The sequence below is a fragment of the Pyrus communis genome, chromosome 11 (genome assembly GCF_041283825.1).
Source record: "Pyrus communis isolate YQ-2024b chromosome 11, ASM4128382v1, whole genome shotgun sequence".
In the NCBI taxonomy this organism is placed as follows: Eukaryota; Viridiplantae; Streptophyta; class Magnoliopsida; order Rosales; family Rosaceae; genus Pyrus; species Pyrus communis.
In genome coordinates, this window is record NC_142575.1 from 19,547,202 (window position 1) to 19,563,815 (window position 16,614).

Genomic DNA, 16,614 nt, shown 5'->3' on the forward strand with positions numbered 1-16,614 from the left:
AGTTCAAAGTCAAAATGGGGCATTGGTGGCTTAGTGGATTCTATTGGCAAAGGAACTCTGATAATGGAAACCAAAAAAGGAACTAGGTACACATCAGAAGTGATGATTGTACCTGGTTTAGATGGAAATCTTCTTAATGTGGGACAAATGGTTGAACATGGATATTGGTTGCTTTTTGGGCACTTCATGGTTTGTATTTTTGATGGCAGAAATCTGCAGGATCATATTGCCACAATAAAAATGAAGGGTAATAGGTGCTTTCCCCTACATTTGAATATGTGGATCCTATGATGGAAAAATGTTACTCTTGAAGACAATTCTTGGAAATGGCATAGGAGATTTGGATATTTAAACTATGACCGCTTGAAAATGTTGCAAGAAAGGAGCATCGTATATCGTTCAATAACCCTTCTACAAGTGAAGTGACTTATCACAAAAAAAAAAAAAACAAAAAAAGGTGAACTGTCAATCTAGTCCATGAATTATCATATGAGCAAAAATTAGGTCCCTAAACTTTTTTTTTTTTAGAAAAATCAATCATTGAATTATAAAATTCTGTCATTACATCCCTAATATTGGATTCAAAGCTACTATGTTCAATTTTCCTTCAGTTCAAGTCACATTACTTGCATGTGATACAAATTTGAGGGTAAACTAGTAATTTTTCATAAAGAAATAGTGTATGAGGTTAACTTTAGAAAGTAAATTAGAGTTAGCTTCGCAATGTATATAAAATGCTAAGGGCTTATAGACGAGAAATGACGGTATTACACTTTAAAGTGTGTCAAGTGACTAAAGTTGATGAAAAACTGGATCAAATAGTTTTGAATATAATAGTAGGAATGAAATTAGCAATTTTAAATGAATTTATGGACTTATTTTATCAAAAATAATAATTTAAGAACCTAATTTTTACTGAGGTGATAGTTCAGAGACTAAATCGGCACTTCATCCTAAAAGAATTACATCTAGAGAAGTCTATTAACTCTCAGCAAAGAGTATGATAAATGTCTAAAAAGTAGAATTCATTTCTCCACACAAATCATCCAACGTAGGTGTGCTATTTCTCCCCTGACAATACTTCAAAGTAATTAACAAACTAACGGCGACAAAGATTGATCCTGTGATATTTTATAGTGGTATTAGAGCTTTGAATTATAATAAAAGGAAGTTAACTACGAACCCATTACCAGCTGGGATATTGGCTTTAGAGAAAGAATAAACCAGAGGAAGGATAATGACAAGACTACTAGAGAGGGCAGTCCTTTACCAGCCAATGTTCAAAAAGAATAATTAAAAGGAGAAACTTTAAAGAGTTTACACAAAACAAGGTGAAGAAATAGTTGTAGCCATTGCGGGGAAGCTAAACATTTTAAGGTAATTATGTAAAGCGAAGGAAGAACAATGATAATCAGAGAATTGACTCTTTGAATCTACTTATTATTTGCTAATAATTAAACAATACAAGCCTAAACGAATATAGGTTGTGATAATTTAGGTTGTTGAGACCAAACCCAAATAGTGTGTATATTCTAAACATTCTTAGTCATTAGATTATCAATTGGGCTGCTAAAACTATTGTATATTGTGTCGATAATGGCTTGTATAATGTCATTGTGTGGTGACTTGGTAGCCCCTGACTAAGGCACGTAAAGGTGATTTAAGGAAATGAATTAAAAATCACAACGAAGTAATCATTAGCCAATCACTTTGGTGGCTAACATATAATATCTTACATTGAATACTAAAATTAGATTAAAAACGCATTGCATTGTAAATTTAACAAAGTAGATTCACCACCATATTCCATATTGGCTTCTAACGTTTAAGTCATGTATGACTTAAAAGTAAAATAAGGCCCAAAGAAGCCCAAGAGAGCCCTATGACCTGAGAGAGAGAGAGAGAGAGAGAGAGGTAGAGTTTGTGTTTTGACACAGTTTTTATGTACACTAAACTCATTAGATTTGTGTTAACAATAATAAATTGGTATTGAATACACCATTTACATATCCACAAGAGTTGAATTTAAAACTTTACACTTGTTCAATGATAACCCCAATCACCTGTGGAGTGCCTTGAAGCATAAAGCCACTATTGCATTAGTAGCTTCGTTACACAAAAGGTCAATCATAATAAAACATCTTATAAGTGAAGAGAAATATAACTAGACCTTATTACCAAGCACCAAAGTAATAGCTTGAATATTGAAAAACAAGATGAGAAATTGCAACTGCATTACCATTTTGAATATTTATCAACTACACTTTTACAAACCGTGGGATAAGTTATGTTACATGAATTGGAGGCGATGTACAGGGATCAGAATCCATCCGACGAAAAAATAGAAAAATAAAATGGGAACAAAATAGCTAAAGACCACGGCCGCCTCCTCCCCAATCCACAATAATTGGAGGCAATGCCATTGAATCTGATGCCAAACTTGTAGCTTCAGATATCCACTTGCTTATGTGCACGTAATGCAAGTGGATTAATAGTTGCATATAAATATTATACTATTCCAAGACTTGGGTAGGCCAAATAAGCTTCCACATGGAAATCTCCTGCTTGCTTCTGAGCTTCCTGATGCCCCCATAAAACCCATCTGCCTCATTCCCCTCCTCTCGATGATCTCTTCTGCTGATGTTTGTGCATCTCCACCTTGAACCGTGTGTGTACTGGTTGAACTCCAGCACCACTGTGCCTGTCCAAAACCATAAATCATCAAATTTGTCACAAATTTTCAAGGCCCTAATTGCCGATCGAATGATCTAGGAGAAGGAAAAAGGGATTCGAACTTAGGTACAAGAAGGGCAGAGACATGCTACCTTGACCAAAAAGATCATAAATATTCTGAACTGAAAGCTAACATAAAGAAACACTTGGGGACATGTCCTAAACAAATTGGGAAGGGTATTTGTTGACAATGACATATACAGGCAGCATCTCTTCGAGTCAAGTTTTTGTTTGGGAATACGGTTATTTTGTTCAAAAGTGAAGGTTATTCTAGAATTACTATGGTTATCCGAGTAGCAGATACCATTAAACAAACTACAACTGATTTAATGAGTGATTCGTAATTTCATAATCTGAATTTGTTCATTACTTACACATGCATGGCTTAATCCTTGAGACAAGCATTTGACTACTGGCAAGATCAAGCATAAATCACCATGTAAATTAAGAGAGATAATATATGATGCTTTTCCAATTGCCTTGTTAAGCAAAATTAATATAAGAGAAATGTATTTTCCATTGTTGTATGTGTTCTCCAAGCACCCCAACAGATTTATTATAAGGAAACAAAAGGGATTGCATCCCTTGCAAAACATATGATTGCATTGAATAAAGTGGTTAGGAATTCTTAATAGTATTTAAAGGTTAATGTCTGATTGTGGTGAGAAGAGGACACAAATCTCTTGCAAGATTGCTTGGCTGGTGGGTGGGTGTGTGTGATGGAGACTAATTAAATAACAAATTGGAAGGCCAAGGTTGACCATTGCATTTTGCATGCAGCCCCCCCCAAAAGCATTAAGAATATTCCAACTCCAACTTTGCAATAAAAAGCAAAATACAAAAAATTTAGGAAAAAAAGTGTGTCTTTTATGTTGTAGATATAGTCTTATATTTGGTAGGATTAGGATTTGTAATTGATTTTAATCTTTTGTAATTAGTTTCTATCGAGAATAAGGTATTTTATGCCTATATATAAATTGTAATCCCTACAGATTAATTAGGAAGACTACATTAGTGAACAATTTAATGCAACAAGTAATGTATGTGCACATGTCAAGTTAATTTATAAATTTATTTTATTGAAACGTTGATTATATGCATTATTTACAACATTATATAATACACCAACGTGGTACAAGTATGCAATCTCTCTAACAAACACAATTCAAAACATAAAAAAGCAGAGACAGAGGGAACAGTGACTAGTTCGAATGTGGTTGGCCATAAATATTCTCGCGAGACAAAGTTAGCACAATGTTGGTGGAAATAATGACATGCTGACAATGATTTGTGTTGGTGTCCGATCAAATGGCATAAAAGGTGGTCCACTTAGCCCTTACCCCATTAGAAAAAAAAAAGATCAACAATTGTGGGCATCTATTTTATTCTGTGAAATTAAGTGAGCATTGCATTCTTATTTTCTTCTTGCTGTCTATCACTTTCTCATGAATTCATAATATTCTAGCTACTTCATATTTCTACTCCCATTAGGGGAAAAAAAGAAGGAAAAAAAAGAAGGAAAAAAAAACCCTCAAAAAAAAGAAACTTTCTTATCCTAAATTGCTATGTCCAATTGATGAGAAAATGTTTTGGAGAAAGGAAAAAAAAGGTGAAAGTTGTAGGAATCATAGAATAGTGTTTTCGAGCTAGACAGCGACAACAACAGCAACAGCAACAGAAAAATAAGTTTTGGATCACATATTTGCCAATCGTAGAGAGCATAAGATCCTACTACTTTGAGGGGAGGGGACGAGAACGGGGAGAAAACAGAAAAGTAATGAACTCACCACTAATATGACAAAGGCAGTAATTTTCATTTCCATCACATGATTCGAGGTGACCTACTACGCCATACCACCAACCTGCAATACAACCAAATGAAACATAACAATTTGTTTGCTATTCATTTTCAACATAATTTACACCACCATAAATGTAACTAAATTACTTAGTACTCATTGGTTCTGTAAACAAGAAATACTTGATCAAAAAAGCAATACCAAACTGGCTCTAAAAACTCCAAAGAAATATTTCGTAAAAAATTTTAAAAAAAAAAAAATTTGGTTCTCTTATGGTAAGTTAACTTTGGATGTTACACAAGCTTCAAATTTAGATGACTCAAATGACCCAGAATTAGAAAGGGATGTGGAAAAGAACAAACCATAAGGAAACTCTTTGTTTCTTCTCCACTGAATCTCAATATGGTCACCAGGCCGTAACTCATTCAAACAGTCGGAGACGTGAAGATCATGAGGCGGAGTGTCAACCGGCGGTGCTCTAAGCCTTTCCCACGACACACCCTTCTCAATCGCAACCGCTCTCCTCCCGTGTGGCGGATACCTGAACAAATCAACTCGCCATAACCAAAACGCTAACACCAACAACAGCACACATATGGAATAAGAAAAATCAATGGACGGTGTAAGTTCAATTACCTGGCTTGGAAGGTGTCAGTGCGGGGATCATAGCTAAGCTCAGCATCATAGCATGACAACACAAAACCAACATGCCCATTCTGCAACACAAAACAAACATCAAACCAAATTAATAAACACACTTTGTGTCGTAATCGAAACATATTGGCACATCGTAGTTGGCGGATACCTCGCGGTTATAGACTTGAGCAGGGAACCAGAACCTGCCGGTCTCGAGTGCAAGGTACCAAGACATGATGGAATCAGCTGGCAAGGAAGACCTCTGCTTGCTGCCATGATCATCAACCTTGGATCTAATCCATGAGAAAGGCCAACCAAGAGATAGAATTCTCATGAGGCCCTTCTGCTTTCCCTGCTTCACATCAATCAAATCGGTTTTTGAAGCAATATGCCACTGCCACTCCCTGTAGGCAGCAGGGCCAATCACTCTGCCCCATTTCATCTTCATGTGCTTCTCCCAAAGGTGATCACTCCTGCATCTCTCCCTCAAAGAAGAACAAACACCCGTCATTCGAAAAAGCGCGTCGGGAGGAAGCTTGTCGAGAATGCATTCCAACACCAATTCCGGCAAGTCCAACACGGACATCTCCGGCGTGTCATCAACATTCTCAACTTTGGAAGAGGAAAGGGATAGAGTTCTCCTGACGAGGGACATTCTGGAAGGAATTCGAGGGCGAAAGAGAATCGAAAGGCCTGGCTTCGTGAACTTGGAGAGGGCAAAGAAGGAGAAATCTTTCCAGAAGAAGAGTGACAACAAGGGAGTCTCAGAAGCCCATGGTGGGAGGGGTTTGAGAGGAAGAGTCTTGAAAAAGAGAAAGGAGAGGCAAGTTATCAACAAGTAAAGTAGCATTACAAATTTATAAGCACGCTCAAATTCAATGGTGGAGAAACATCAAACATTTGATGTTCTGGGAGGAAATTGTCTCCACTTGTTCCTCCCCCAACAAGAAAAAAATTAAGAAAAAAATTGTACAAGGCAAAAGTAAGGATCTTGAACAACCCCTCCCTCCCCTTCAATATATGGGTTTTTTATTGGTTCCGACGAAGCCCACCAAAACCCAGCGGTGGGCCTCCTCTTCGTCGTTAATTACCAAATCAACAAATCAACTAAATTATTGGTGGTGGAATTGGGGAATCAGTCCCTTAAAGCCAATCTAACCCAAGAACAGAGAAGGCTAAATTTTATTATTCATAAATATGACATGGACCGAATGAATGAATCGCGTTGACCGAAAACGATCAACTGCAACAACAACAACTAGAAGGAAGGGAAGCCAAATGCTTTGTAGTTTGCTCAATGGAAAGGAAAGGAAAGAAAATGGTAAGGACCCCAGCCGTACAGACAGCTTAAACAGCTGGCCTTCAGAGGTAGGAGGAAGGAGGAAGGAGGAAGGAGGAGAGAGAGCTAGTGGAGGTGGGGGCACTCACCCAGATTTGATATGGGTTTTCTGACACCTGGAATTCCTAAGAAAAATAAAAAGATTAAGATAAGTCTAGATGCAGAGACCCATATCTCCAAAATCTTTGATTCTCTTTTGAAACGGAGAAAAGAAAATAATGCAAAAAAAACAGATCTGGGTTGTTGTGGAGATTGTACCAAAAATTAGGTGAAACCCACCACCTAAAAGAAATGAAAGATAGGGACAGAAGAAGGAGATGAGGAGGGGGGGTGGAAGTGAAAGATAAAGGATAATAGGGGTTTTTAATTTATTTTATGAAGAACTGAATTTGGCAAGGAGGATTGGTTCGGCAAAATCTTCCTCGGAATCCTCCCCCACCCTCTCAACCGCCCTCCCTCTCTCTCTCACAGGCAAATCAACCAACAGGTAGTTGAAATTGCCTAGAAGAAAAAAAGGAAGAAATGCTTATATAATTGCTAAATTGGAGGTTACCTTTAAATAGTATTCTGGTGCCTTTTCATTTGTGTGGATATTAAACAAACCCTCTCTTTTTCTCTCTCTCTAACAAGTTGGGACAGGGAGGAAAATCCGTATAACCAGAAAGAAAGCCGTTAGCAGGGTAACGTTCATTGATGGTTAACCGATTGAGGGTCCTGTTATCAAAGAGGCCTCCACCACTAGCAGCCCTTTTCAAGCCAATCGTTCACCTGCACGTACAATTTCAAGATCTACTACTTGACTACTGTCCACAATAAATAATTGGAGGTGTGAGGTTACTGCCCTACTGTTTCCCGGGTTTCAACTTTCTCATTCATCTTAGTACACATTAATAAAATATCACATGTAACAAAAATAAATAAATAAATAAATAACAAAACAAAAAAGAAGGTGTGACGTCTGGTTTTACAAGGCGTTACTAAAAATATTAGAACAAGCATATAACTATGGGACCATATTTGATAGGGTCGGAGTACGATTGATCCAAATTTCGATACATCAAACGGCCGGTTATGAACTCACCAATTTCTGAGGGAATTGAATCAAATGGAGCAGTAATGTCTAGTTTTAAACTTTCTCATTCAAAAAATCACTCGTAACAAAAGAAATATGGAGGCATGATGTTTCGTTTTACAATCCGTCACTAAAAAAATTAGGATAAACATAACCCTTAAACAATAAACCAAAAACAAAAGAAATAGAATTATTAGAAGAATTGTGATAACCTGTTCCTAATTTTACGTTTTATAAATTTTAAAAGCGTGAATTAACGAAAATGCCCTAGAGGCAAGGATTTTGACTTCTGTTGACCATTGTTTAGAGAGAAGTTTGAGTCATTCTTTTGGAGTATTTGTGTAGTAATCATCGCCACGAACGCAGAGGCGAAAGCCGTTTGCATGTTCGGATTATAACGGTATAGTTACGGACGTCATTTTACTAAACTATAGGTTTTGAATTAATTAAACTCCCACTATGTGGGAATGAAAACCAATTAGAGAATTGGTTTCGGCCGAATTAGGTATGTATTGTTGAAGAGACTAATCAAATTAAAAGAGTAATGACCAATCAAAAATTAGGGAGGAAAGAGGGACCAATCAGGAAAGGGAGAGAAAGCTCCTAGCTTTCCCTTAGACCCGTACACCCGCGCAGCAACCCAGTTCAAACTGAAGTGATTTCCAGCCACCTTCACCATTTTTTCAGGCCAACTACACCCATCCATCACCTGTAACCTCTTTCACAACCTCTCATCTACCATTTCCGCCCAAGATCGAAGGGTTTTAGGTCCTATTTTGTGTAGAACTGCACCAGAGCACCGAAGGTGCTCAACGGCGATTCCTCCGTTCCGGCGAGTTGCACCACCCACCACCACCCTTAATAAACTTCCCTTGGACCCAAGAACAAGACCCAACCAGTGGTAGGGGAGTTGGAACATCGAGGAAGGAGAATCGAAGAACACCTACCTTAAGGTTTCCTGCTAGTTCAAGCTAAATTGGGGCTTTTCCTGACCAAAATTGGACTTGGCCACATATATGAAACTTGCTCTACTCGTTGAGATCTTCATTCTTGTAAAATTTGAGAATTTTTAGAAATAGTTGAATTTTCCGACGGGTTGAAGCGGCAGACCACCACGTGCGGCAACGCATGGACCAAGGTACCCCCTGACCTTTCTAAGCTAAATTGGATACCCTAATTCTATATGTGAAGTTTGATTGATGAAATCGTATCGTTTGAACATAGTTTTGATAGAGACCGCCACTTGATCCTTATAAGAATTGACGATCCGACCGTTGGATCGTCACCAAACCTTAACATATTATAGTACGTAATATTTGAGAACAATAGGAACTCATGGATCAAGAATCCGATGTACAGATCTCCCCGAATTGGATTTATAAGTTCGTAAAATAAAATATCAGTCGCCACTTAATTTTAACAACTGGCGGAGATCCGACCGTTGGATCATTCCGAAACTTTAGGATGTTGTTCTAGAAGTTCATTGAAACTCTTAGGAAGTTACGGATCAGAAATCCAAGGCGCAGATCTTCTAAATCAAGTTACCTAGGGTTGTGGACCCTACTGTCGACCTTTGACCAACAGTTAACTTTTAGTCAATGGGTTTCAAATCATTTTAGAACGTCCTTGGGTATGTGTTTTATGTAAGTTACTTGTTCTATCGATAAGAATTCTGAAACGTGATTTAATAATTGTTCTAGGCACCGATCGTTCGAGACACCTAGATATTCATACTAGGGAGTTGTAGCGCGGACTCTAGGTGAGTGAGTCTTTTCCTTTTTATAGTGTGTGTGTGTGTGTGTGTCTATATATATATATATATATAATTGATAGTTCCACAAATGATTTTGAATTGATTTATGCATTTCATATAATGATTAAATTATGTTACGTGAAATGTTGTACTGTGGTGAGATGCTAAAATAATCATACGGGACGTGCAGGTAAGTTCAAGTAAGTTTATTATGTTGATTTCACTCATTGAATCATTATGGCATGCATATATTCATGTTGTGTCATCATTGATGCACCCCGATGTTAGTGCTCTCGCCCCAGGCCAGGGCCAATCCTTCATGTGTATGTTCACCTCCCGCACCGCATATTCGCCTTAGATCCAAGTAGCTGCTAGCCTGTCGTACATGTCGTATTAGGCAACTCCGACTCATGAGTGACCTCGTATAGTGCTAGCTTCACTTGATCTAAGCACTAGAGTGTATATTATTACACCTAGCCTGTCGTACATGTGGCATTAGGCAACTCTGACTTGTGTGCTAGCATAGATTGATAAGCCATAGGTGCAGTAGTACATGTCACTTTAGGTGACTCCAACTTGTGTGCTAGTATGGATTATTGAGCATATGATTATATTTATAGTGCTGATGTGATACCGTGTTGTAGCATACTTCTGGATTTACTATCGATTTGCATTTGATAACATACCTATATGTAGTATGATTTTCTGGAAACTATACATGTTTTACGGCAATGGGTTATAACGTTTTCAAATGTTTTTAATTAAAACTTTATTATCAGGCCCACTCACCTTTGTTTTTTGCCCCTCCAGATTTTAGTTGCTGAACGTTTTGTATCAACGAGGATTCTTAGCGAATCTCAGTATAGGTGGCTACCTCTGAGGGTATAATCATTATCCACTCTGTTGTACTTTACTTATGCTCTGACGTCACGTGTGAAATGGGTTCATTCCCGCTCACCAGCGCACTCTTATATTTAAACACTTTTAGGTTTAAATTTATTCACATTTTTCACATCACTACACTTTATGGCTTCGTCACCTTCCAGGTGTCAGACAACACAGCTCGATTCAGAATCCTAATGGACATACCGGGTCGGGATGTGTCAAGAATTAACAAGGGTTAGTACTGTAAATTAGAAAAATAAAATAAGAACTTGGAATGAATTGATCCAGAATTTTATGTTTGATCATTGCATGTTCAGCGTTCAAACCAAAGCAGTTATTATTATTATTATTTTTTTTTTGTGAACAACCAAAGTATAAAGAGTATACATGTGCTTTGTATGAGTCAAATTAAAAAGATTAATTCAAATGAAAAATTCTAACAGAGAGCCAACCAGCAGCCGCTGAGACTAACACTCCAAAGCGCATGAAAATTTAGACCGCCTCCTCTAGTAATTGATTTTTACCAAAAACAAAATAAAATACTCTAACTGAAAATGAGTGAGATAACCTTTGCTAGAGGTACAAGCGAAACAGTTGTATTACATTGTTTATTCACGTAACTGTATCTCAAAATGGATGCAGGTAAAGAGAGGGAGAAAGAGATATTGGTATTATTATTGAGAGATAACCTTTGCTAGAGATACAAGCGGAACAGTTGTATTACATTGTTTATTTAATTGTATCACAAAATGGAAGTAGGAAAAGAGAGGAAGGGATATTGGTATTATTATTTTCACTCCTTTTTTGTATGTTGTAATAAGGTTACAGACATACCTTTACTTATAGGGGTTTTGATCTGACAACATCTTACATGAAGAAAATATTTCACCTCCCCATGACATTTTCATCTCATGCATTTAAAGACTTTCACCAAAGTCCACTTTGGTTAGCTTTCCTACACAAACAAAAGTGTGGCATTCACAACACATTTCACAACACTCCCCCTTGGATGCCCACATTCACATATCAATATTAGTTGCCTTGTTAAAACCTTGTTAGGAAAAACCCAGTGGAAAAAAACCGTGGCAAAGGAAAAAGAGTACAACTTTGCTTGGATTATTAATGTAGTGTTAGGCATGTTTATGTTGCCTCGTTAAAACTGTGATCGGAAAAACCCAGTGGGAAAAATCCTAGTCGAAGGAAAAAGAGTACAACATGCATGTATCATGAATGCTCCCCCTGATATATATCTTCCTCTGATTTCACATTCTTCAATTTAACCGATTGATAAGTCGATGTAATCTAATACCATGCACTAGCTTCTGAAACATACACTTCGTAGAGATTTGGTGAATAAGTATGCTAGATTGTCATTGGAACGGATTTGTTTGACTTCAATAACATTACCCTTCTGAAGAACATGTGCACTAAAAAAACTTTGGAGATATGTGTTTAGTCTTATCGCCTTTGATAAATTCTTCCTTCAGTTGGGCAACACACCCTGGAGTGTCTGTCTTTGAAGGTAGACCACACGATTTCGGATGTGACAGATCACTGATCTTAACCAAGAACATTCACAACTTGCTTCATGTAGAGCAAGTATTTCCGAGTGATTGGAAGATGTAGCAACTAATGTTTACTTTGTTGAGCACCATGAGATCATTGTATCTCCATTGGTGAACACTTATCCAGTTTGTGAGCCGCCTTTATGCGGATTTGAGAGAAAACTAGCATATACATATCCAACGTGATTATGATCATTTGTGTGTTTCTCGGAGTAGAGGAGGCCCATGTCCGTTGGCCCACGAAGGTATCGTAAAACATCTTTGACTCCTTTCTAATGTTCAAATGTTGGAGCAAAGTTATACCTTAGTAACAAGTTGACTGAAAAGATATATCTAGTATAGTACATTGTGCTAAATACAATAAAACACATATTACACTTAGATATGTTACTTTTGGACCAAGCACCATCTCATCATCTTCTTTTGGGTGAAATAGATCTTTCTTAATGTCAAGAGACGGAACGATCATTGGCGTGCTGAGTGGATAAGCATTGTCCATGCCAAATCGTTTTGGGACTTTTTTAATGTAAACTAATTAATGGGCCAAAATTCCATTAGCACAATGCTTGATCTATAGGCCGAGACAATATTTTGTTTTCCCAAGGTCTTTCATTTCAAATTTGCATTTCAAATTTGCTTTTCAAATATTCAACAGTCTTGTTAAGCTTTTTAGGAGTTCCAAGTAAGTTCATGTCATCGACATATACTATCACTATAGCAAATCTAGAGTTTGATTTCTTAATAAACACATAAGGGCAAATGATATTATTGGTATATCCTTCCTTGATCAAATACTCACTAAGATGATTATACCACATTCGTCTAGATTGTTTAAGTCCACAATGATATAAAGGGCAACAAAATCAAGCTTTGCCCAATTCGCCATTTGCTTTTTCTGAAAGAAAAATAAGTTGTGTAAGAACTTGCAATAATATGGATTCTGGAGGAATGTATAGTGTCAGAACTTCTGGTTCTTACAAATTTTTCATTTTTGAACTTCAGGCCAAAATGATAAGCACTTGAAACTTCATGCTCGAGATTTACATAATTTAGACATTAACTAAAAATTATTAGGTAGTTAGTAATACTAAATACACAACCACTACTATATATCAATATTGAGTATTACTACCATAAAGAAAGAAAATTAATGAGGAAGGCGATTGTACCTCACCACTCTTGTTGAAATAATATAGTATTGAGCGATTATACCGCACCATTCAAGCAGTAGGAAAATTAAATATGCAGTGCAGGATGGCGATTATACTGCACTACCTAAAATTGCAATAAAATTAAATATGCAGTTCAAGATGGGTGATTGTACCACACCATCTAAAATTACAGTAAAATTAACATAAATAAACACTAGGTTTGATGAGGGTAAAGAACACAGAGCAATCAAAAGATAAAGTAAACCAACCATTTCTTGTTCTATACTTCTATTGTTAGTTTTATCAGTATCGAGGTGAAGTTAAACTAATATTGTTCTAGACTTCCATTATTTTTTTCCTATGAATCTTATTACTTAAGGAAAATTTTCTCTCCGAGCTGTATGGGAAGGTTTACCATCACACGGCCCACCAACTTGACTTTCCAAAATAGGTTTTTCCTTTTTCCAATTAAAAATGAAACATTGAATTAGAACCCCAGTCCAAAGAGAACCAAATCCAAAATAACCAGTTGTACTTTATAGGGAATTTAGACTTCAGGTTCAGAGTATGTTAAATGTCAAAATTCTTCGTATCACATTTTGGTTTCGGCTCCATTAGCTGGACACGCGTATAATAGATAAGTATATACACACACACATATAACATTAAGTCATGTTAGAAACCTCATAAAAATTTTGCTTTTGCTTGTATCAGACATCTGAAATATGTTCATGTCTGTGGATCTAGAACCAATGTGTCCCATATAGGGATCACTAGCTTTATAATTCTAAACCCTCAAGTAATAATATACTGTATTTCGGAAAAAAAGTATTGATAGGATTTTTACCACAAGCGCAAAAAGGTTAAAAACAACTATAGTACTTGCAAGAATGACAATGATATTGTAGTATAAATGGTTCTAGTAAGGTTATTCTTTACAAAGATTATTAAATAATTCGTATCAAACCAAATTTCAGTTAATTATTGTAAAGCAAAGATTTGGGATGATTGATTTTATGACCAAATAAAATAAAAAACGAATTTAATAAATGAGAGTAAAACAATCTGAAATATTAAAGATGAGGGAAAAGAAATAGTTTTTATAAATCAAATTGAGAAACCACTAGGGATCCGCTGTGTTACATCCCACATCACCCAAGGGAGTGGGTCATGTAAGCTTTATATGTATATTCCCATCTCTACCTAGCACGAAGTCTTTTGAGAGCTCATTGGCTTTGGGTTCCGTAGGAACTCCGAAGTTAAGTGAGTAGCGCGCGACAGCAATCTCATGATAGGTGACCCACTGGGAAGTTCTCGTGTGAGTTCCCATAAACAAAACTATGAGGGCGTGGCCAGGGCCCAAAGCGGACAATATCGTGCTACAGTGGAGTCAAGCCCGGGATGTAGTGGGGGCTCGGGCCAGGATGTGACACGCCGTCACCTTAACAATTTTTTATAGTTCTTCCAATTACTTATGAATTACACATGCATATTTGAAGGTTAGGTTTTCCTAATATATATCTTACTTGCAACCTCCAATATAGAACGTATATCTAACATGCAACCCGTTTGTGGCGTCCAGATCGAATGTGAACATGCAAGACTCATTAAGCTTTGTGAAAACCTTTTGAAAAACCATATAATCCTTAAGATATGTCACCCTGTTGACCCTAAAAATTACAAAGCCTACGTGGTGCACAGGCCGAGTAACTAATGAGCTAACTACGTCCTTCAATTGTATGCCAACTCATCGACCGAGGAGTAAAATTTGTTGATGTTGCGTTGAGCGCATTGCTGACTTCTTAATCTTACTATTACGGTCGAGGAAGGAACAAGCTCTCGTCCCAAAAATCTTTCCAAATTCTCCTCCCTAAAATTTGAAAATCAAACGTTTTTTGAAGATCAAATGTTTTTTGAAGATCAAATGTTCGATCTTCCTCTTGAAATGCCCATAAATACCCGAGTTTCCTTCGTTTGCAATCTACACCTTCAGAAACCTTGAAACTCCACTCACCATTTTTGCCTTCAAAAATCCCAGAAAGTCTCAAGCTCTCATCCCAGAAATCTTTCCAAATTCTCCTCCCGGGAATCTTTCCAAGCTCTCCACAATGGCTTCCAACACCTTTATTTCCAAACTCTCCAATGAATGTGCTAAGTGCCGGGGCTTTACTGACTGGAGTACCATAAAAAACCTACGATTTGAAGGTGACTCAAGTGCCTCCCATCAAATCTTGGGACCATTTTTCAAGGACAATGTTCCGGCACCCATCACCAACCTTCTTAAAGATCACTGCTTGGCACCTCTGCGTCAAGGTTTTGATTGGTCGAAGTGGGAATCAACTAAACCCCAAGGGGCTTGGCCTTCAACCACCGTGGCCTGGGTAGCATGGGTTGAAAGGATGGAGAAGTTCTTTAGTAAAGAATGGAGGGTTCATGGTATCTACGATGTCATTAAGCTCTCGAGTATCGAGACTATTATGGACAAGGAGCTTTTCATGGCAGCTCTGAGCTTTTGGTGTTCGGCCACCAATACCATGGTCCTTCCACTCGACCACATTGGTCCCACTATTCTTGACGTCTCGGCCATTCTCGGGACTTCTCATTCGGGTCTCCCGGTCGACGTCTTTCTCTCTGGGTATCCATCCAATCTTGACCTCAAGACGCTCTTTGACGAACGTACTGTCAAATCATTGAGGAAGAAACACCAAGAGCCCCTAAAAGAGGAAGTTCAGAAACTACACAAGAACTTCTTCAACTACAACACCTTTTTTTAGCATTTCGCTGGCCGAGGCGAAGAAAACCTCAGGAAGGGGGAACATTAAGCCTTCATTTTCTATTGGTACAACAAATTCATTTATTGTACCAAATCAAATAAATGTTTGGTCGAGAACATGCCGGTTGCTAAGGCATTAACTAGTGGTCACGTCCTAGCCCTTAGCTCGGCTGTCATCGCCCAGCTTACTTGTTGTCTAGCTGAGGCAACGATAAACAAGATTGACCCACATCAGACTGGCCCACTCTGGTTTTTCAACTTTGGCTGGAGGTCTATTTCGCCACCCTCAGGCTAGAAACCCCAAACTTCGTACCCACCGAAGTCTTAGGTCTTTAATTAGGCTCTAGACCCATTCCTCCTCATTCGGCCAAAGAAGTCTTCAAATACTTTTTCGGCCTAGAAGACCTCTCTAATGATGAATTTTTGATCTACTGTCATCAAGAATACCCCATTCCATTAAGCTTGCATCATAGGCATGGGATGAAGCCAAAGTTGCTGACTTTCGAAAGAGCTGGGGGTCGTTCGTTCTGACTCACGACTTTTCTTTTGGCTGTGACACCAAACGTGTAAGCTGGGAAATCTACCAACCCTACTTCATCGCATAGAAACTTGGATACCTTCAAGGCTGTTCGTTGCCCCTACTAATATCTCGTTCTCTCCTGAGCCAATGACGCATTTCTGGTTCTTCAGAAAGAGAATGCAGGGAGGCTGAGCAAGAATTTCAAGAAAGATAAAAGAAATTCCGTCTTCAGTCGAATGTCCCTGAGACTCTCAATATTGCCACCTTCGTCAACTGGTGGGCTGCGTATACTCAAGACTTTTTTGACGCGCCTGTCGAAGATGTTATCGAGAAAATATTCGGTGACCGCCTGAAGAAGACTTCCGCCCCCACACCCATAGAAAAAGCC

General features: G+C 37.9%; 1 protein-coding gene across 2 annotated transcripts; it reads right to left on the reverse strand.

Moving 5' to 3' along the window:
- Positions 1 to 2,217: 2,217 nt before the first annotated feature.
- Positions 2,218 to 7,309, reverse strand: LOC148693014 (F-box protein At2g32560-like). 2 transcript variants are annotated; one of them, XM_088679581.1, is made up of 5 exons: positions 5,338 to 7,309; positions 5,169 to 5,248; positions 4,895 to 5,073; positions 4,521 to 4,595; positions 2,218 to 2,701 (listed from the first exon to the last, which is right to left on the reverse strand). In XM_088679581.1, exons 1-5 carry the CDS (start codon positions 6,016 to 6,018, stop codon positions 2,514 to 2,516), a joined length of 1,203 nt encoding a protein of 400 aa, XP_088535707.1. In that variant the 5' UTR covers positions 6,019 to 7,309; the 3' UTR covers positions 2,218 to 2,513. The 2 variants fall into 2 exon arrangements, with proteins under 2 accessions (XP_088535707.1, XP_088535708.1); XM_088679582.1 differs by having other exon boundaries at positions 2,218 to 2,695; positions 5,338 to 7,273.
- Positions 7,310 to 16,614: the final 9,305 nt, after the last annotated feature.

Excerpts from the sequence above, each read along its gene's own strand:
- LOC148693014 (XM_088679581.1), bottom strand. The coding sequence starts at position 6,018 with ATGCTACTTTACTTGTTGATAACTTGCCTCTCCTTTCTCTTTTTCAAG. Across the intron at positions 5,249-5,337 it reads CTCAAGTCTATAACCGCGAG|AATGGGCATGTTGGTTTTGT; the intron begins GTATCCGCCAAC and ends TTTGTGTTGCAG. Across the intron at positions 4,596-4,894 it reads AAACAAAGAGTTTCCTTATG|GTTGGTGGTATGGCGTAGTA; the intron begins GTTTGTTCTTTT and ends GTTGTATTGCAG.